Source organism: Sebastes umbrosus, chromosome 4 (assembly GCF_015220745.1).
Source record: "Sebastes umbrosus isolate fSebUmb1 chromosome 4, fSebUmb1.pri, whole genome shotgun sequence".
NCBI lineage: Eukaryota > Metazoa > Chordata > Actinopteri > Perciformes > Sebastidae > Sebastes > Sebastes umbrosus.
This window is the reverse complement of record NC_051272.1, coordinates 19,198,960-19,219,643: the sequence shown is the minus strand read 5'-3', so window position 1 is coordinate 19,219,643 and position 20,684 is coordinate 19,198,960. Positions and strand designations below refer to the sequence as shown.

Genomic DNA, 20,684 nt, shown 5'->3' with positions numbered 1-20,684 from the left:
TTATGTACGTGGACTGCTGTTTTAATTTAGTTTGTGTAACTGCAGTTTGACGGAGTCCAGGAAAAAGTTCCCCACAGGGACAATGAAAGTATATCTTATTTTATCTTATCTTGACATACCCATGGTGCGTCTGTGGACCTTTGATTTAAGTGTGATTTTGTTTTTTCCAAAAAAATGGCCACTACGAATAGCTATGCCTCATGAATCATGACACAGTATTGTTAATTTTGCAGGCCTTAAAACTCAAAGAATCTTCAGTTCAGGATATTGTTTCACATTTACGAGGATCACCTAAATGCAACTCAAATGTTTACATTCTGAGGATCCCTGAACGCACCAGCAGTGACCCCTGTTACATGTCTGTAGCCGTTACCGCCTGCTGTTCGTCACTAGATCTGAAAAGACCCGGATATGTGACCTGCATGCACACAAACAGAGCCGCCATCTTGTTTACACCGTTTAAATCCCTGCTAGCGACAGAGAAGAAGAAGCTAGCAGCAGCTAGCAGCTAGCCCGTTACCTCCTTCATAACAGCGTTACATCACTTTGGGTCGTGTCCCACCTGGGAAACCTGCGGCCTAGAGGAGATAACGCTGAGTTAGTCACTGTGTGAGACGACACACTGAAGCTGACTAACAACCAGAGAGAGATCTGCAGTGACTTTGCACATTTAGTTTGTTTTTCTGCTGTGAAGAGGCGACTGGTTTCATCTGTACCCTGTGAGTACAACAAGCTGTTACCTCGTAACCGTTATAATGAAGATAGGTGTTTTAGACTGTATTGTTTAAACAGATGAAACCACTGCGCAACATCAGTCAGTCTGTCTGTCTGTCTGTCTGTCTGTCAGTCTGTCTGTCTGTCTGTCAGTCAGTCTGTCTGTCTGTCCACAGAGGAGATGTCCGGTAGCTCGGGCTTTGGGCCTAGCTGACTGTGGAAAGCCGTTTGAGCATTTACTCCATATCCTTGATATCAGACATCAGTGTCCTCCACTAGTTCTGGTCTTTGTCAGCACTAGTTGGACATTTTGTCTTACTGGTTGAACAAAAACTCTTACTAGTCACTGTTTTTCAGCAACTAGTGCTACTTTTATCCAACTAGTTCCACCAGATCCTTACTAGTGAGACTGTGCAGCACACTAGTAGGACCAAAGACCAACTAGTCAGCTTTGTGACTCACTAGTGGACCTCTGGACACAACTAGTAACACTGACAGTCTCACTAGTTAACTAGTAACACTGATAGTCTCACTAGTTAACTAGTAAGCTGCAAAATATTTGACTTGTTAACTAGTAAAGCACATATTCACCTCACTAGTTAACTAGTCACCTACAATTTCCTGCACAAGTTAACTAGTGAAGGCCAAAATGCTCACTAGTTAACATGTCAAAGCTTTTGCAGCTTACTAGTTAACTTGTGCAGCAAATTGTAGGTGACTAGTTAACTAGTCACCTACAATTTGCTGCACAAGTTAGTTAACACTAGTTAACTTGTGCAGCAAATTGTAGGTGACTAGTTAACTAGTCACCTACAATTTGCTGCACAAGTTAACTAGTAAAGGCCAAAATGCTCACTAGTTAACATGTCAAAGCTTTTGCAGCTTACTAGTTAACTTGTGCAGGAAATTGTAGGTCACTAGTTAACTAGTGAGGTGAATATGTGCTTTACTAGTTAATATGTCAAAGCTCTTACAGCTTACTAGTTAACTAGTGAGACTATCAGTGTTACTAGTTAACTAGTGAGACTATCAGTGTTACTAGTTAACTAGTGAGACTATCAGTGTTACTAGTTAACTAGTGAGGTGAATATGTGCTTTACTAGTTAATATGTCAAAGCTCTTGCAGCTTACTAGTTAACTAGTGAGACTGTCAGTGTTACTAGTTAACTAGTGAGACTGTCAGTGTTACTAGTTTGGTCTAGAGGTCCACTAGTGAGTCACAAAGCTGACTAGTTGGTCTTTGGTCCTACTAGTGTGCTGCACAGTCTCACTAGTAAGGATCTGGTGGAACTAGTTGGATAAAAGTGCCACTATAGTAGAAAAACAGTGACTATAAAGAGTTTTTGTTCAACCAGTAAGACAAAATGTCCAACTAGTGCTGACAAAGACAGAACTAGTGGAGGACACTGATGTCTGATATCAAGGATATGGAGTAAATGCTCAAACGGCTTTCCACAGCTAACAGCTGCTTATTTATATATAACCCAGTTAGCTAACATTGTTTATTTTGCACGTGTTACTACTGTTAGACAGCAGGAGGTACTTGGCCGTGATAGCACAACCAATCAGTCCATTTCAGGTGTTTTAAAGAAGAGTTTCTACTGTAGTAGTAGTAGTAGTGGCGATGACCTGCTAATGCTAACAGTGACGGTGAAGTTACGAAATGTTGTTAATGGCCTCTCCTGTTTGCTAACTACTAGTCTCGTTAGCCCGGCGGCTAGTTTTTAGCCTCCCCCCCCCCTCACAGCACACCGTGTTCATTTCATTTATTGTTTCTATTTTCAGGATTTTGAGCCAAAAGAAGAGTTATGTCGTGTCCTTGCACCTCGGCTGCCAGGTTGTTCCTAAACACTGCACACAGAGGTGAGAAAACACACATGGTAACCAGCTGTGCTAAAAGCTGCATGGCATTGTGCTACTTGTTTGTGAAATAGGTCTCCAGATAACCCAGACTCCTGTTTGTTTGTTTGTCAGTCATGTAATGTGTGCTGCAGACTTTCATAGAGTTGTACAGTTGTGACTTAGCTACTAGAGTAATTACACATAAAAACACAAAGTAGTGTTATGTTGCAATAGCTATTGCAGACTTGTTACATCAACTAGAGTCAGTCTCACTTACATAGACACAACATGTACAGCAGCTACAGCACATATACATGCTATGGACTTATTGGCCCTGTCCATGAACTGTTGAACATACTGTACTGCATATTATCATATGCAGTACAGTATGTTCAACTGACTGAACAACAGACAGGCTTATGGTGCCTTTTTCAACTTTCACTGCCTCTAATGATGCATGTAAGCCTGCAACTAACAATTATTTTCATTATCAATTAATTTGTGGATTATTTTTTTGTGGATTAAAAATACATTTATTTGTATTTAAAGTGCAAAACAATTATGAAACTGGCCCTCACAATTTATCAGAGACCAAGGTGACATCTTCAGATGTTTTGTTTTGTGTCCTGCCAACAGTCCGCAACCCAAAGCTTCGCCGTTTACTATCATATATGACAAAGATAATAGGTAAATCATCTCATTGAAGAAGATGGACCCAGAAAATGTTGTTACTCTTGCTTCCAAAATCGGTGAAATGATTAATCGATTATTAAAATACTTACAGATTTAATTGCTGTTGATTGACCAATGGATTAATCAACTACCTGTTATGAAATCATTATTATTATTTTGCTATTTACTTGTTGCCTAATTATTTTTCAGGGGAAAACTTGTTGTATAAGTAAACAAAACAATTTAAAATAACATGATCATTGTCATTCATTTGACATGTATGTTCTCAAACCATAATGTTGTTAGGAATCAAAAGGGATTTTGCTGTTGTGTTTACAGGATTGTCCTGCTACCGGATCCAGTTGTTTTCTTTGAGTCGCCAGGGGTCTCGGGAAACTCATTTACCTCCCCGGGTACGGGTGAGGTCGTTTTCAGAGACCGCTGTCTGCTATGCCGCTAAAGATGGGACAACAAAGGACAGTGGAAGTGATGGTGGAAAGGTAATCTCTTGGATGATAAATCTAATTTGTAACTCTATTCCATGGTAGTATTACACAGTACTTTGTACATGGAAGAGACAGTAGTATAATTGAATATGTGCTGACGCATTCGTTTATACACAGAAAAGCATCAGTGAGGGGAAGAGACTCTCTGGCTCTGGAGGATCAGGCAAGGGGGGAAGCCAGCTACGCTGCCCTAAATGTGGTGATCCCTGCACACATGTAGAGACCTTTGTATGTGAGTAAACGTCTTAATATTCAACAACCAGATTTACCAAGACAAATGATCTGATGTTCGTTTTAGGTGCAAAGTGCATGTGGAAACTTTGAATCAAGATGAGTAGGTGTAAAGGAATATGGCATTGAGGTAATTGGGGGGAACGCATCTGTCACAGATGTTTTGTTGAGTTCACATACAAAAGTACTCACTAAAAGAACAAAAGAAAATGTAGAAGACAGATTACGAGAGAGATTGTGTCTCCAGAATATGTAAAAAACTGCATCATACAGTGAATATCTGGCATTATTAATGCTAGAAGAAATGTGCAACATGGATGAGGAGGAGACAAACAAACCCAGAGGAGATGGTTTGTGCATTGACTGAATAAAAAAAGAAATGGAGGGAAAGTATGGTGCCCCAGCAGATGGAGAAATTATCATTTTTATCCATGATTATGTTTTAAAATGTTTTTTTAAACAAAGCATTAAACCAACTTTCACATTTTTCTGTGGTACAAACTGTGGTGGTGGACTAAAATAACTATAAACACACAGCACATAAATAGTACACCACTAACAAACACCGTAAGTACTTTCCTGGCACAGTTTGTCAAAATAAAGACCCGCAAGTAAACACTGAGGGATTGTTTAATTGTTTAATGAGCATTTTCTGCAACATAGCACATCAATTGTATGAGTTTATAAGCTGCGGCTTGCTTCAACTAAGAAGTGTTGTTTGGATTGTTAGACGCTGGTGTAGGAAACTTCCTCTCAAACAGTCAGATGGAGTATAATTTGTGGCAGGGCTGCGTCTACCACTGTCCATATGACTGCTCAAACACTCACCATGAGTCCCCCTCCTAGGATATAACGTCACCCTCCACCTTTTTAATTTTAACTCCCTATTACTTATTAATTACTTTCTTTTGCATTGTCTGGAACAAACTGTCCAAGTTAACGGGGTTTGTGGTGTTCCATTCAGATGCTGTTGCTGTTACAGTACGTCTTATTTTCTTGTAGCCCACAGAGAGACGAGGTGGAAGTTTGTTTAATACTTCTAAAAAGTTAATATTTACACAGAATACTGTCAACTGACAGACAAAATGGACATTATTAGATAGTGAAACTACAATCCTTTGTGTCTATCTGCTAATGCACAGAAAATATCTGGTTTGTCTCTAGTTTTGTTTTTCACCTCCGTGATGCATACTAGCAGCAATGTGTTGTCATCTCACTGTAATTAAGTAGCAGTGACTGCAGCTTGGTCATAGACTGCTAGCTGTCACATTGAAGTGCATTATAGAGAGAGAATTCATTCAAATATGTTAAATGATACCAGAGGTAATGCTAAGCGGCATGTGCACCAGCAATTTGTTTTCCACATTTACCCTGTTGCATCATATAGATGAATCAGCAAGTTTCCCTGTAAGTCAGGACCAGCAGGAGACAGTTTGTGGCCATTTCTCCATTTCAGCACTGAGCAACCCGTTTCATTCTAAACAGTTATGTTCAGCTTACTGATCTGCAACCTTGAAAATGTGTAAACTGTAAAGGAAACTCAAATGTTTCTTTCAACCGGGTTGGTAAATATTAAATGTGTTGTGCGTTGTTCTTTCGTAGCATCAACACGATTTGTCAAATGTGAGAAATGCCATCACTTCTTCGTGGTTCTGTCTGAAACGGACTCTAAGAAGGGGCTAAACAAAGAGCCAGAATCTGCTGCGGAGGCAGTGAAACTGGCATTTGCACAGAAACCTCCCCCTCCTCCTAAGAAGGTGAGAAATTGAAGCAGGAAGTCAAAATATGCCTTTATATCACCCTCCTTGAAATGTTGCACATCCTGTTGTAATAGTCTATTATACTTGTATACTGTTCTTAAGTATAAATCACTTTTTTTCCCCCAGATATATGCCTACCTCGACAAATACGTTGTTGGCCAGTCCTATGCAAAGAAGGTGTTAGCAGTTGCAGTGTACAATCACTACAAGCGCATCTACAACAACATCCCTGCTACAAGTCGACAGCAGGTGGAGGTGGAAAAACAGCCCTCTCTAACACCTCGTGGTCAGTATTACTGTTATTGATTTATTCTGCTGCTTATTGCTCCCCTCTAGTTTTGCATTAGAAAACACTATTTCAAATTTTTTAGATTCATTTTACACAATTATGTACATATATTAATTTGGTTTCCACTGATCACTTGCATTAATCAATTCACTGTTGCTTTTCCACCTGTAAACCAGACCGTCATAGTAGTCTGATAGTTGGTACGTAGTACAAAATAATGCCGGCATTTGGTTTTTGAATCTGATTCTGGGATTGATCAAATACTTGTTTTTAAAAACTCCATTTTAAAATTATACTTAAATATGGTACTATAATATATCTAAAAACGAGTGTTTTAATTAAGCTCCTGATGAAGTCAACACATAGGAGATGCAATCATACAAGATTACAGTAGTAATCGTTAATAATAACTATTTGTTGACATGCAAATGCTGAAGCAAATACACTTCAGTTGTTCAAGTTTGTCACATTGACGTAATAAAATATAGGGCAATGTGTTGCATAATCAAGAGCCATTTAGTCATATAAAGTCTACACAAGTAACTGATAAGAGGTTGCAGACTTTCAATTATAACTTGTCTTGAATCATAATCTGTATTATTTGGCATTTGTTCAATAATTATCACACCCAACTGTATAAACGTGTTTCCGCGACTGGTAATGATAATATTGATTTGAGTACTTTCATCCTCTTCCTGTAGAGCTAGAGATGAGAAGACGAGAGGATGAGTACAGGTTCACAAGTAAGTGATTGGTCCTCCTTACTGTTGTCTTTATCAGAGGCCACTTAAAAAATCACAACACTCAAAACAGCATTTTCTGTCTTTATTTTCATGAGTTGCACAAATGCCAAAATGTACAGACCGCTCAGAGCTTTCTTCTGCCTTTTCCAGGTAGATATTTCTATTAACCTATTTATAGTCATGCTCAACCTAAAGAATCAGATTATAAAATGATTAATCAATACACCAGATGATGCCGTTGATATTATTTGAGCTCCAGTTCTGGTGCAGTGACTACCGATTTACCATGAGTACAAATTAGCTACAGAAACTGCAGCAATAAGATTATGCTTGTTAATCTTTGACTTATCGGACAATAAGATAAGGTAACCCAGTGACCCACATTCACATCTGTACTTTTGCTATTTTCAGTCCAGCTCTCCTCAATTAGTAACTCCACACTGGCACAGACTAGGGCACGCATATTTATAGCCTGCACAAGGAAATGTTTCTATGCATAGTTCAATACATACACCATCAATGAACGACCTGTTTAAAATGTGCAGCAGTTCAAATAGAAAAGCAGTTGTGCCTTTATAGTGATTAGTGAAATACAGTTTCTAGAGAAGTTCTTACTTTTCAGTCACAAAGCTAACCTCTGTGGCTTTTCTTGTTGTTGCAGAGCTGTTGCAGATTGCGGGGATCAGTCCTCATGGAAATGCTCTGGGGGCATCCATGCAGCAGCAGGCGAGCCAGCAGGCACCTCAGGAGAAGAGGGGCGGGGAGGTGCTGGACTCCACACACACTGACATTAAACTGGAGAAGAGTAACATCATACTTCTTGGTCCAACTGGCTCAGGTTAGTGTTGTGTCAACATTGTCCTAAATTGTAATATTGCACAGTGACACTGGATCATTAAAGGACCAGTGTGTGTAACAATTAGGGCGATCTATTTGTGGAAATGGAATATAATATTACTAAGTATATTTTCTTTAGTGTGTAATCACCTGAAAATAAGAATCACGTTATCGTTACCTCAGAATGAGCCGTTTATATCTACATTTATATCTTCACGGAGCCGGCCGCTATGTTTCTACAGTAGCCCAGAACGGACAAACCAAACACTGGCTCTAGATAGGGCCATTCACATTTTCATGTTTTCGCATCGGCCACTGTAGTTCTCATACACGCTTGGCACGCAGTAGAAATTTCATTCGGTTGCAACCTGCAACCTCACCGCTAGATGCCGCCAAGTCCTACACACTGCACCTTTTTAAAGGTGCTAAATTTGATATCCAGAGCATTAATATAGCATCAAACAACTATTTGCTAAGTAAAGATATAGAGGAGTAATGCCTATCTGAGCAGAGAATGAAGTTGCTCTCCCTCCGTGTGTTTTGTAATTCAAGCTTCTTCTCGCTTTGTTCACATAGCCAGGCAACCATGCGTGCTTTAAGTGCATTTCAGCATGCCCATCTGGCTAGCTCACGGCCACCGCTCTGCACTACTCTCGTATGGCGGTTAACGTTACAGCTGGCTGATAACGCCACCCCAACCGACGGTAAACACCCTTCGGTTCCCCCTCAGGTAAACACTGTTATCTCGGTCAGCACTTTCGCCGTTGTTTGCGCTATTAGCATCGTTAGCTCGCCGTTGCCATGTTGAGAGCCGTTGATAGGCAATAGAAATGCTCCCAATTTAGTATCTTTTTAAGATTTACACCGCTAAATATCCAGTTTATTTGTAAATATGAGAAGAAATAGTCATGATTTTTCTAATTTTTCACAGGAAAAACATTGTTGGCACAGACACTGGCACGTTGTCTGGATGTTCCCTTTGCAATATGCGATTGCACAACACTAACTCAAGCTGGATACGTGGGAGAAGACATCGAGTCAGTGATTGCCAAACTGCTGCAGGATGCCAACTATTCAACGGAAAAAGCACAGCAAGGTGGGCAGAGGGACTGACTTTTTACAGCAGTGTAGTTTCCCAAGTTAAAATCATACCATATGTTTTTTTTGTTCAACACAAGAATCCAAACAAACTACAGTAACAGTATATAACACAAAACATGCACTCATTGATAACATTGATAGTCAATCAAAGATGGACAAATCACATCTGATAGGGCTTTGAAGAATGGAGTATTTGCATATATCTCACATTTTTATATGGGTATTCTGAAATTGGCACTGACGCAGTACTGATGATTAAAATCTAAATCAATGATTTTGTTAGAATTATTAAAAAGATGGAGCTGATAAGACATGAACAAGGCAGATGTAAATATAAGGCACAAATCCAGAGTTTAAGACCAGCCGCAAACTAATTCAAGTCAGTATGAACATCATGACGCAGTGACAACAAGACCACTATCCTCCATTAGCCAACAACATACAGTATAAGACAGTAGGATTACCTATTTGATAGCAGCAAACCTATATCACCCTATTATATGTTACTGAAACTGTAGTCCCGTTATGTTAATAGAACTAGGCCTGTCACGATAACTACATTTGTTACACGATATTATGCTACTCATATAATGATAATATAATAGCATAATATTGCAAGTACACCCTTTAACCGCCTTTGCGGTGTTCACTGCAGTGTGCTCTCTAATATATACCAAGATAATTTTGCGAACAAAAAAATGCTTGTTTTTACTCATGTAATATAAACTCTATAAAAGAGTGCCATAACAGCCTTGTCGAAAAAGTGAGACTTTACCCTTGTAAAGATTAAATTGTTTACTTTCATATCAATGACTGCACAATTCAGCTACATCCTGTTTAAAAGTGCACATTTATATCACATTTCTAATTTCCATTCCTTACATGGGTAAGGAATGTGTTATTGACTTGATGTAGTTGGACATGCTAGCAGGAAGAGGAAGGAAGAAAACATCAGTGTGATTATACAGGGGTGACTCATCGCTGCCCTGTCGTGTTGAGACTCGTAGAGTGTTTTCTTCACGTTTTTAAACCTTTTTAACATGATTAGTGTAAGCTGATATCTGAAGTAAACATTGTATATATGTGTGCACAAACAGGGACTGTCTCGTGTAATTGCGAGAAGTGAAACTGAAGCTCTCTTGACTCTGTTCTTGTATTTCATGTGCAGGTATTGTGTTCCTGGACGAGGTGGATAAAATCGGCAGTGTGCCCGGAATCCATCAGCTGAGAGATGTAGGAGGAGAGGGAGTTCAGCAGGTCAGTATTCAACCGGAGTTGCACTGAATAAAACTTTAATGTTTGTTTATAGACATTAAAATTAGAATAAAATCATGAGACGGTTTGGAAGCAGATTTCACTTCTTTACTGTAACTGGTTTCCTGTTTCTTTGTCATTGTCCTATATTGTTCGACCTAAACTTGTGTTATTGATGTTTATTTCCTTTTCCTCTCTGACAGGGGTTGCTTAAACTCTTGGAGGGCACAATCGTCAATGTTCCTGAGAAAAACTCCAGGAAACTGAGAGGAGAAACGGTGCAGGTAGATACAACAAATATTCTGTTTGTTGCATCCGGTGCATTCAACGGACTCGACAGAATCATCAGCAGAAGAAAGAATGAAAAGGTAATTTAACACGGCGCATATGTATCGACGTTCAGCCAACACTCCTGTTTGTCATCATTCCTGCCTCTAATTTGATCCTCATGTTTCTTTAGTATTTGGGTTTTGGAACTCCCTCCAACATGGGGAAAGGGCGCCGTGCAGCGGCCGCCGCAGACTTGGCTAATACCAGCGGTGATTCGGACACAGTGGCAGAGATCGAGGAGAAGGACAGGCTGCTGAAGCACGTCGAGGCCAGGGACCTGATTGAGTTTGGAATGATCCCAGAGTTTGTTGGCCGTCTCCCTGTGGTCGTTCCTCTGCACAGCCTGGATGAAGAAACGCTAGTCCGAATCTTGACTGAACCACGCAACGCCGTGGTGCCCCAGTACCAGGCTCTGTTCAGCATGGACAAAGTAAGGGCTCTCATACAGTGGGTACTACAGTGCAGTGTTCAGATAGGAAGCAGCACTGTGTTAAACAAACTCAGTGGTCTCATTAATTTGAATAACACCACTGTGTTTGCTCAGTGGGAGTTCCAACGAGGGGGCTCCGACTCGCAACGCATTGCAGCGTCATCTAGTCAAATACCTACACGTGCACATTCCTGTTGGGTTACTTTGTATTTCTACTGGTACATCGTTTATTGTCACTCGTACCTGAACCGCAGCCCCTTTTTCTTGTATCAGATCTACAAGAAAAGAAAGTGTTTGTAAGAAATGTATCTCACAGAAGTCTACTTGTTAATACCTGAATGACTGGATGTTTAGAATTGAAATTAATCTGCTATGTGTTTTGTTTCAGTGTGAACTCAATGTGACTCCGGATGCCTTGAATGCCATAGCCAGGATGGCTCTGGAGAGAAAGACTGGAGCTCGTGGGCTCAGATCCATCATGGTATGTGATTTTTGCCAACGGTATCAAACTTAAATTTTTTTTGTGATGTTGATGAAACACAATAATTAAACTTGTCCTCATTTTTAATAGGAAAAGCTCCTTCTAGAGCCCATGTTTGAGGTGCCACACTCTGACATCATGGCTGTTGAGCTGAACAAAGACATTGTCCAAGGAAAATCATTACCCAGATATATCAGGTCGGTATCTCTCCACTCACAGGACAGGACTACATGTGTGTTACGTTAGAGATCAGAATCCTTAAAGGGATACAGTGGAAACCGCTTACAGTGATCCCGTCTGTCCGGGTCAAATTGATCACATTAAGAGGATGATTATTAAAACCGAATCTTTGTTGTTGCCATAATTTCTCATGTAGATTACCATCTAACTGACATTTGTATATTTATGACACGAATACAAAGTAATGAAACGGACAGCTTCGCAATTTACTGGCTCGCTTCTCCTGCCTTTTTGCCTCACCAAGGTTGAGGCATTGTCGTCTTTGGCCGGCTCTGCAGCCCTTTGCCGGGGCTCCTCGCCCGCTCACCCGGTAGCGGCATGGAGGGAGACGGGCGCCGGTATGCATGTGTGCCGCAGAGCCGGTTGAGGATCGGAAAAAGTTTCACTCTGGGGGCATTACGTGACCAGGCATTATCAATCACCTTTCCCTGTGCGCATTCGTTTTTTCACTCAGAGATGACTTTCTTTTTCCCGTCATGATATCAATGTGCACGCAGCATCAGATACCTGCGGTATCCAGCCGGAGAGCAGACGGTCCGCGAGGCAAAGTAAAGGAGTAAAAAACAAAAATTAAATTAACGTTAGTCTAGCATAGTTATAAAATGTTTTTCCCATATGTTGTCATGTATGAAAAGGCCCAAAATTAACACCAAGCGGACTACTTGTTTACTATAAGCAAATTATTTAAACAGCATTTGCATAGGAATAATTCTGTCCCAAGCTTTTTGATCCATATAAGTGATTGATCACTGTAACCTCGATCACTGTAAGCGGTTTCCACTGTGGTCCGGGTGTTGTGAGGTGGGGTTGTATGAGGTACTTATCCATAGTAGGTGTATCACTTACAGTAGATGACGGTTGGTGTGCCCCCAGCATCAAGAAACAGACATGAACAGCGGCACCGGAGCAAACCAATACAGTGCTGTGGACGGGGACAGCAGGAAAAAGTATTTTAGCCACCTAAAAGAAAGGCCCACCTAAACAAATTGACATCAGTTTAATTGTAAGCTATTTTTAAACTGTTTTCTGACGGAGAACTAATATTGAAATGTATCTACACTGTTTTTGTCATCTGAGCCTGCTGGCTTTGGAGAGAGCATAGATAAGTTTCACCTTCAGGTCAGTTCCCCACTAAAGCCCTGTCTGACGGCAAGATAAAGTGGTGAAAATATTCTAAATATAGTGCACACTTACTGTAAGTAATACACCTACTATGGATAAATACCTCATACAACTCCACTTCAAGACACCCGAACTATCCCTTTAAGCTCAGCTCACTGAGTCTCCAACGTTGTGTAGTTTGAAACGTGAACTGGAGTTTCCATTTGACTTTCAGAGCTCCAGCCAAGGAGTCGGCAGAAGAGGAATACGACTCAGGCGTCGAGGAGGAGAACTGGCCTCGGCAGGCGGACGCTGCTAACAACTGAACCACACGTCACTCGTTTCACCTAAAGACAGTCGAATCATTAGATCACTATGAACCTTTGGACACCAACTGTGGGTTTTACCTTAACCCCTGACAAACAAGCTGTGGACACACTGTAGTAGAGGTAATGAAGGCTGGTGGTTTACACTGAACAGTGTTTTCATGACGAACAAGTTAAGAGAGCGTAACAACCTTTTGGTCCTGTGCATCAGATGTTAATTCTCTAGCGGTGCACTCGCAGGTTGGACCTTTATAAAATATTTCAATCTCTGGGGATTGTTAACATTTTTATCTATATAAAGATAATGCAATTTTATTCACGAAAAAAAGGATTTGTAGCTAGTTTATTTGTTTTCTCTTTTTTTGGTGATGGGCTGTAATGGCAAGAGAAGCAAAATGGAAATTATGGGATCATACTGTACACTTGAAAAGAAGTGGTGCTGAGAAAGTGTAGATGTGATGCAACCATGTCAAGTTATGCCTTATATCGTAAGGGCAGAATATTCCATGAGCACATCAATATTTTGATGTTTTCTTCTTTACCACCATTGTAATAATGGTGTTCACAGTAAAACTGGTACGCTGCTCAGGCAGCATTTCTAAACAGTTTGTATGACATGACATCTAATTAGGAGAACACATTGTGAAGTGTAATGCACCAGCATACTAAACAGAGCAGGTGAGAACTAATGGTGACCTTTTAAACAGCCAGAATGGTTATTTTTCAGTGTTTTGCTTCCTCTTGTAGCCCACCGTTTAGGGAATGTATCTGTGTTTACTTACAGACCTCTTTATCACAGGACTGGATCAGACGGCTGTCTCTCAAAGCAGGATTAGCAGTTAGCCAGGTAACTTTGAAGTGTTAATCTCCATGTTTTGTTTTTGTAGTAGATAGATACTGTATACTCCAAGATACAATACATTCAAAGCTTTATTGTCCTGATTCAAATCATAATCAGAGAGATAATCTCCTTCACAGTTGGCTGGATGCCGCTCTAAACCTGCTTTGTCAGACACCCCTCAGAACAGCGCAGGTATTTTTTATTTTCTTTGTGCGTACCCCCAGCGTTGGAAACTCACCTCACCGTTAGTGATGTAGTATCCTGTTACTAAATGGTATCTCAATACACATGTCTGTAATCAAGCCTAAATGCTCTCTGACTGAACAGAACCCACGCTGTTGTACTCTTTAAAAAATGCTGTTTGTGCTTTAACATGAGATTAAACTAGATCGGTTCTCCCTTTTGCTTTTAAGTTTCCTTTTCTTTCACTTTAAAAACTGCTAAAAAAGCTTTTTTGTTTTCAGAGGTCTGTTACAGAACCTGTAACCTCCCCCAGTTTGTGAATCTTAAATTTATTGTGATTGTCTAAAACATATAAATAAAATGTAAATCTCTGTACAGAATTTTAATTGTTCTTTACCTTTTAAACTTGTCTGCAGAAATTAATTTGTTTACCCAAAGTCAGCGTGTCAAAATGTGTCTCAGATATTCTCAACACAACAAATGAATTTATTGTCACAGACATCCACACTGCCATGCTGTCACCTTTATGTAATCGGCTAATCTCTGGAAAGTATTGTGCTGTTCTTTGTTTCTCAATACCTCAGCATTCCCTAATCCCCTTTCAAATCCAGATTGAAATTACCAAATCTGAAACGTGGCTTTGAATATAGATGAAAAATTAGAAAAGACTGAGTAAAAAATTATAATATATCTTACTTTGTTAATGTATTTATAGTAAAACACAAAATAATTAGAAATATATTAATTCTGAGTGCAATTTTTAAATATTTTAGTAATACTCTAGTATATATTTATATGTTTAAATACTCCCATTATTTGTACCGTACATGTGCAGGTAGCATTACATCAGGTGTGTGGAGTAGTATTAGTAAACATCTCCTCATATGATGTCAGAGGCTTAGTGATGAAGAGGCTTATCACGTCCATCATCTTAGTCATTTACTCCAAACACCCGTCAATGCTTCAGAGGGCTGTGGACCTAAGAAAATACCCAAAGTAAGTATCAATACAATTAAAATGAAGGTCTGGTTCGATAACTTAAAACTCAGGAAGTCTTTGTGTTTCTTCCTCTGCAGGTTATTTGTTGGTGAGAATGAACACTCTGGAGGATGTCCCATTTCAGACCCTACTGGGTCCACTGGAGGAGGAAATGCAGCTTGTGACGGCTCCAGACATCTCTATACCGGACTGCCATCGGATACTACGAGACACTGAGGTCACACAGTAGTAATAACAGTAGTCATACGACAGTGTAAAAATCCTGAATTCAACATTTTACTTGAGTAAAAGTACAAACATTTTAGCAACAAGTATATTAAAAGTAACAAATGTAAAAGTACTCATTATGCAGAATGTCCCATTTCAGAATAATATATATCACTGGGTTATAATTACCGATGCATCACTAATGTTACAGCTGGTAAAGGTGGAGCTCATTTCAACAACTTTATATACTGCTGGGTAGCTTAATATATAATAATAAATATTGGTTAATTATATATTAATAATCTAAATCTGTAAAGTAAATAGTAACTAATATTGTCAAATAAACGTAGTGGAATAAAAAGTACAATATTGGTTTCCAACATGTAGAGGAGTAGAAGTATAGTAGCAGAAAATGGATATACTCAAGTAAAGTACAAGTATCTCAAAGTTGTACTAAAGTACCATACTTGAGTAAATGTACTTAGTTATATTCCACCACTGGATTTTTCTTACGACATTTCTGTTCAAGACCTGATTATAATTTCTTCTCCTAGTTATTCATCAGTTAAACTGTTGGGAAAATGTAGTACATGGGTCCAATAGGCCCAATTTCATAAAGAAATGTATTTGTAAAAATACAATTCCTGTTTGAGTGCAACTATTATGCACAACAACATTTGATTTGTCACAGCCCAGAAAGAAAAAAAACAATATCACCATATATTTAACATCCAAGTTGATTATTTTGATGTCATACTGAAGGATCTGTTGTGCATTTTCTCAGGCATTTAATTATTGATATTACCCTCATAGGCGTTTTTTTGATGAAAGACATTATATTGGCACGTGACAGAGGGAAAAGCACGTGTGTAAATAATAAAATGAATGCTGGCTGAATTGCATTTAGCTGCTCCAGTTTCAGGGTCCTCATGTTGTACATGCTGGCTCACAGTCATGGCTTACTGGGACACTTGAATATAACAGAGCCATTATGAATGTTACTAGTGACATCTATGCTTTCCTACTATGACAAGTTTTCCCAACTTTGTTTATTAGTTTTCACATAAGAAAAACATTTTGTATACAAAAGTACAGGAAAACAATTTTACTTTTTTTTTGGTCAAGGAAACAAACAGACAAACAAAATCAAGTAGCCTATAATAAGATAATCCCCATGGGAAAATAATAAACAGACAAAAAAAATCCAACAATAATAGAGGTTTGTGTGCGTGAGTGGTTTAGAGTAAACAAATTCTATTGCAAATGATGAAAACAAACAACACTACTATCTCACAACTGGCCAAACACTGCTAAAATGATCCTTAGGTCCACAAATCAAAAAGTCTGTTGCTGAAAACCTGTTTATGTTTGTTTTTACTGCAGTACGGATTCAACCTGGAGAGATGGATCTTAACTGGGAAGCATCCAGTCTGTCAGGCCCCGTCCTGCCCCCCCTACTGGTTGATGTTCAGCAGCCCTCAGAAGAAGAGCCACAGGTCCAATCGCAGGAGCAGCGACCCGTGGGCCCTGAGCCCCCGGCCCCGCAGTCACAGCCTGAACTCTGTCAACCATCGCACCGTCAAGTTCCACATATCTGACTCTGAGGATGAAGATGGTTACCATGAGGATAATGAAGCTGAAGCCTCCTCCACTGAAGATGCACGTCGCTCTATCAAGAGCAGAGAGCGACCCCGGAGCGCTGCACCCAAAGACCTACTCTCCAGAGTAAAAGACCAGCACTTTGGTCCTTCCAAACCTCCCTCGCCTCAGAGCCTCAGAAGCCACAGGGGCTCTTTACCTTCTCTCCAAGACTGCAGACAACCTCTGCGAGCGCTGGAGCAGCACAGGCCACAGCCGACCAGCCCCCTCCACCACGGTCAGAAGAACAGCAAAAAGAGGCAGCGTACACTGGGCCCTGTGGGCAGGAAGATCTCCCAGAACACCCTACCTGCTCCCTCTCCACCCAGGCTGCAGAAGCAACGACCCTCCTCTGCAGGGCCCGTTGTCAAAAACAGCAGACAGAAGGTTCTTTTTTTCTATAAGTGTCCGAGAAAAATATGTATTATTTCTTTTCTTATTATTTCTTTTTCATAACCCACTATTTTTTGATCTGCTCCTCCCTTGTCATCAGGCCCTGAGGACCGGTGGCTCTCGTGGGGTTTTCTTTGACTCAGCAGCAGAGTTGTTGTCAGCACTCAGCCAGGAAGAGAGGGATCTACTTGAAACCGTCACAGAGAGGGGCTACCCTTTACGTACAGCCATTCTGGCTCTTCAGAAGACAGGCTATCACAGCCCAGAGAAGGTAGGCACCACTTTGTGTTCAGATGTACAATAGCTGCAGGCTTGATAATTGTAAAATGAAAACTAACACATTACAATAAACCGTCAAACCTGCATTTTTGGGGGGGGGGGGTTTTGTAACTGAAACAAGTTGGCAGAGAAATACACCAACAAAAAAGATCCTTACTTACACTTATACATGGGCTCACTACTGATCTGTCCAGCACCAATATTTAAAGGAACAGTGTGTAACATTTAAGGGGATCTATTGGCAGAAATGGAATATAATATTAATAAGTATGTTTCTTAAGTATATATATAACTCATAATAAGAATTGTTGTGTTTTCATTACCTTAGAATGAGCCGTTCATATCTACATAGGGAGCGGGAAACACCCCAGGAAGAGCGCCAGGCCAAATTTTCATAGTGGCCAAACGACAGTACTACAACTCCTGTGTCCGTCTCGTGATGCCATTGGGCCCAAAAATACTTTTTCCCATAGACTTACATTGGGAAAGAGACATCCATAAATTAAAGGATAATTTTTTTTAGGTAAATCAACTCCCCAGTATGAACACTTGAATAGCCCTTATTTAAATCATTAGGTCCTAAAAGTTGTAAAAAAGCACTAATAGCAGAATCCAGAGTTATTTCCCTTCCTCTGTTCATGTGAATGAGACCCAGACAGAGGCTGGAGCGAGGGCTGGGAGGAGAAGTTAAAGGAAACGCTACTGCGCCTGCTCTATGGGCCCAATTGATGCGGAAGATCACCGGATGATCCGGGTACTTTATCACTCGGCAGTCGAGTCATTTTGGCTTCAAGCCCAACTGAGCAACTCTCATAGGAACAAACGGGAGCCCGCCTCCGATGCTGTATCCAGGTCTCTTTATACATCCACGGGAGCTGGTCCTCTCCACAGAGTCCGCCATGTTGCACCACCATGGTTCTACAGTAGCCCAGAAAGGACAAACCAAACTCTTTTACTCTTCCTGCTTGGGCTGGAGACAATAACGTTACTCGCTCCTGTCGCCGCCACTCTCTCTCCCTTGTTTCACCACTCACTTCCCATGTACACACACACACACACACGCACACACACACACACACACACACACACACACACACACACACACACTCTAAGCACTGCTGGTGCTCCCAATGGCTCTGAAGAGGGCTATTCGGGTTTCATGTCGGCCACCGTAGCTCTCCAACATGCCTGGCACGAAGGAGAGGCTTCAGTTGGTTGCTATCTCATCACCTCACCGCTAGATACCGTCAGATCCTACACACTGTTCCTTTAAGCATTTTTAAATATCAAACCCTATAAACAAGACATTTCTTTACATTTACCTGTAAATCTAACTTGTGCTACTTGTTCTTTATCAAAACCCAGCATGCCATTCTCAATTATTTGTCCTTTTATCAACAGATCCTGAAATACCTGGTAGCCAGTGACCGTCTGTGTGAGCTGGGTTATGATGAAGCTCAGGTGGAGGAGGCCTTGGAGATGTTTCAGAACTGTGAGAGCAAGGTGATTCCCGCCAAACGGTTAAAGAACAACAACACCACAGCCATGTTTTAATGTGTATTGTTACTTACTTTAAATTCTATTTCAGGCTGCGGAGTTCCTGCGCCTTCTGACTCAGTTTAATGAGATGGGCTTCCAGCAAAGTGCAATCAAAGAAGTGCTGCTTGTTCATGAAAATCACCGTGAGAGGGCTCTTGAAGAGCTCATGACACGCATGGCTTAAACAGAACATCTTCCCATTTCTAGCCTGCATAGAGAGTGGATTATTTTCTACAATACCGTATGTGAAATGTACTAGTATACATACAGTATGTACTATGATACATTATGTGGTCAAAATATAATACTTAACAGATACTGCCTTCTGACTTGGACTCAAAGTAAAACTTGTACAACTCATCCATACGGGCTAGAATGAAAACATCCAGGTACTCTTAGAACAGTAGAAAGATCATAAGTAGGTATCATAAATGTTTATTTACAGCTTGGTTTTAAAAAGCACTCTGATGAGCAAATCTAGCGGTCATCCCAGCTGGAGGAATAAAACCAAGGAGCGCTGGCAAGCTGCTACAGTACTAAAACAAAGTAGTGCTCTAGATATGGTTAACGTTTCATTTAAAAGGCTGTACCCCTGTACCCCTTTGTATGTCAGATACAAAGCCTCTACAGCCTTGGTACAAATATCATAGGGCTGGGCAAAATCTTTTATCCCTATATATATATTATCTCAATAACGATATATATCTCAATATAGCATGTTTTTTGGTAATTCAATTAAATAAATAGTCTATACTCTATATGACATAACCTAATGGTAAAGCTTATTTTTGTATACTCCTGTGTGAATAAAATACTTGACAAATGAAAAGTACTTTTTCTCATTTTAAGAACTTGAGTTCAAAATGAACATAACTGTTTTAAGTGAAATTATAGAGAATAAATAAATACATATAGGTCTAGCATATATCAGGATAGAAATGATATAGGAAAATATATACGATAGACATTTTTATATCATTTAGACAACACATATCGGTATATTGCCCAGCCCTACATTAACTTGCCAGAAAAATACATACAGCAGAGAAAACTGAAATAAAGACTTATGAAAACAGGATCAACAGAGACTTGAAATGTTCACACAGATTGAAATATTTACTTTTATTTTAATAAAAATGTGATAGGGAAGCACATTCCAGATTTCAAAATTAAGGAGAACAAAATATAGCATTTCACTTGTTTGGCTCAATTGGCTGAGACAATTAAACAGGCTGCTAGTAAGTGAAAGTGAAATGCTAGTATTTTATCCCACTTGATTTTTAAATCCAGGATGTGCTGCCCTATCACATTTTTATGCTTATTGGACTTCGGGTCTAGCACTCCATTACAAAAACATTAATTACTCTATTTGTAAGAAGTTTACATTATACTCCACTATAGTCCACTATATGAAAACTACAGTCCTGACTTCACATTCGATTTAGAAGCCTTCAAGCTTTTTCACCATCTTCTCATGATTTACTGCTCGAATAAAAATAATCTGGTTTGTGTATTTATTGTATGTGTGCTTTGTTTACCACTATGAATTTTGATGCAGATTATATGTTTCTAAACATTATGCAGTCTTGGCAGAGGTATGCATGGTTGCTTTTAAATTGCTGTGTTTGATAATTACCTAAATTGTTATTGTGCAGCCAAAGTACAAAAATATATTGAAATACCTTTTCAAAAAGGGAAAATCTTACTTCAGATTTACAACGATTTATTTTTTTTTTTTTACATACTAT

The 20,684-nt window shown here is 39.8% G+C and overlaps 2 protein-coding genes across 3 annotated transcripts; both read left to right on the top strand.

Moving 5' to 3' along the window:
• The first annotated feature begins 404 nt into the window (after nucleotides 1-404).
• On the top strand, nucleotides 405-14,256 carry clpxb (caseinolytic mitochondrial matrix peptidase chaperone subunit Xb). 2 transcript variants are annotated; one of them, XM_037768189.1, is made up of 15 exons: nucleotides 405-719; nucleotides 2,500-2,577; nucleotides 3,568-3,728; nucleotides 3,852-3,966; nucleotides 5,568-5,722; nucleotides 5,852-6,011; nucleotides 6,716-6,757; nucleotides 7,419-7,595; nucleotides 8,526-8,690; nucleotides 9,864-9,952; nucleotides 10,153-10,317; nucleotides 10,410-10,709; nucleotides 11,098-11,190; nucleotides 11,281-11,387; nucleotides 12,767-14,256. In XM_037768189.1, the coding sequence occupies exons 2-15, from the start codon at nucleotides 2,523-2,525 to the stop codon at nucleotides 12,855-12,857; spliced, it is 1,875 nt and encodes a 624-aa protein (XP_037624117.1). In that variant the 5' UTR covers nucleotides 405-719; nucleotides 2,500-2,522; the 3' UTR covers nucleotides 12,858-14,256. The 2 variants fall into 2 exon arrangements, with proteins under 2 accessions (XP_037624117.1, XP_037624118.1); XM_037768190.1 differs by lacking the exon at nucleotides 6,716-6,757.
• Nucleotides 14,257-14,773: 517 nt separating this feature from the next.
• Nucleotides 14,774-19,882, top strand: LOC119487373 (ubiquitin-associated protein 1-like). Its single transcript, XM_037768213.1, has 6 exons — nucleotides 14,774-14,877; nucleotides 14,958-15,097; nucleotides 16,471-17,112; nucleotides 17,219-17,389; nucleotides 18,799-18,900; nucleotides 18,986-19,882. The coding sequence occupies exons 2-6, from the start codon at nucleotides 14,975-14,977 to the stop codon at nucleotides 19,118-19,120; spliced, it is 1,173 nt and encodes a 390-aa protein (XP_037624141.1). The 5' UTR covers nucleotides 14,774-14,877; nucleotides 14,958-14,974; the 3' UTR covers nucleotides 19,121-19,882.
• The last annotated feature ends 802 nt before the right edge of the window (nucleotides 19,883-20,684 follow it).

Bases quoted from the DNA above. Each gene is read 5' to 3' on its own strand.
- clpxb (XM_037768189.1), top strand. From the start codon at position 2,523: ATGTCGTGTCCTTGCACCTCGGCTGCCAGGTTGTTCCTAAACACTGCA. The intron at 3,967-5,567 runs GTGAGTAAACGT...GTTCTTTCGTAG, and splicing joins ACATGTAGAGACCTTTGTAT to CATCAACACGATTTGTCAAA. The intron at 11,191-11,280 runs GTATGTGATTTT...CATTTTTAATAG, and splicing joins GTGGGCTCAGATCCATCATG to GAAAAGCTCCTTCTAGAGCC.
- LOC119487373 (XM_037768213.1), top strand. From the start codon at position 14,975: ATGAACACTCTGGAGGATGTCCCATTTCAGACCCTACTGGGTCCACTG. The intron at 17,390-18,798 runs GTAGGCACCACT...TTTTATCAACAG, and splicing joins GCTATCACAGCCCAGAGAAG to ATCCTGAAATACCTGGTAGC. The intron at 18,901-18,985 runs GTGATTCCCGCC...ATTCTATTTCAG, and splicing joins TTCAGAACTGTGAGAGCAAG to GCTGCGGAGTTCCTGCGCCT.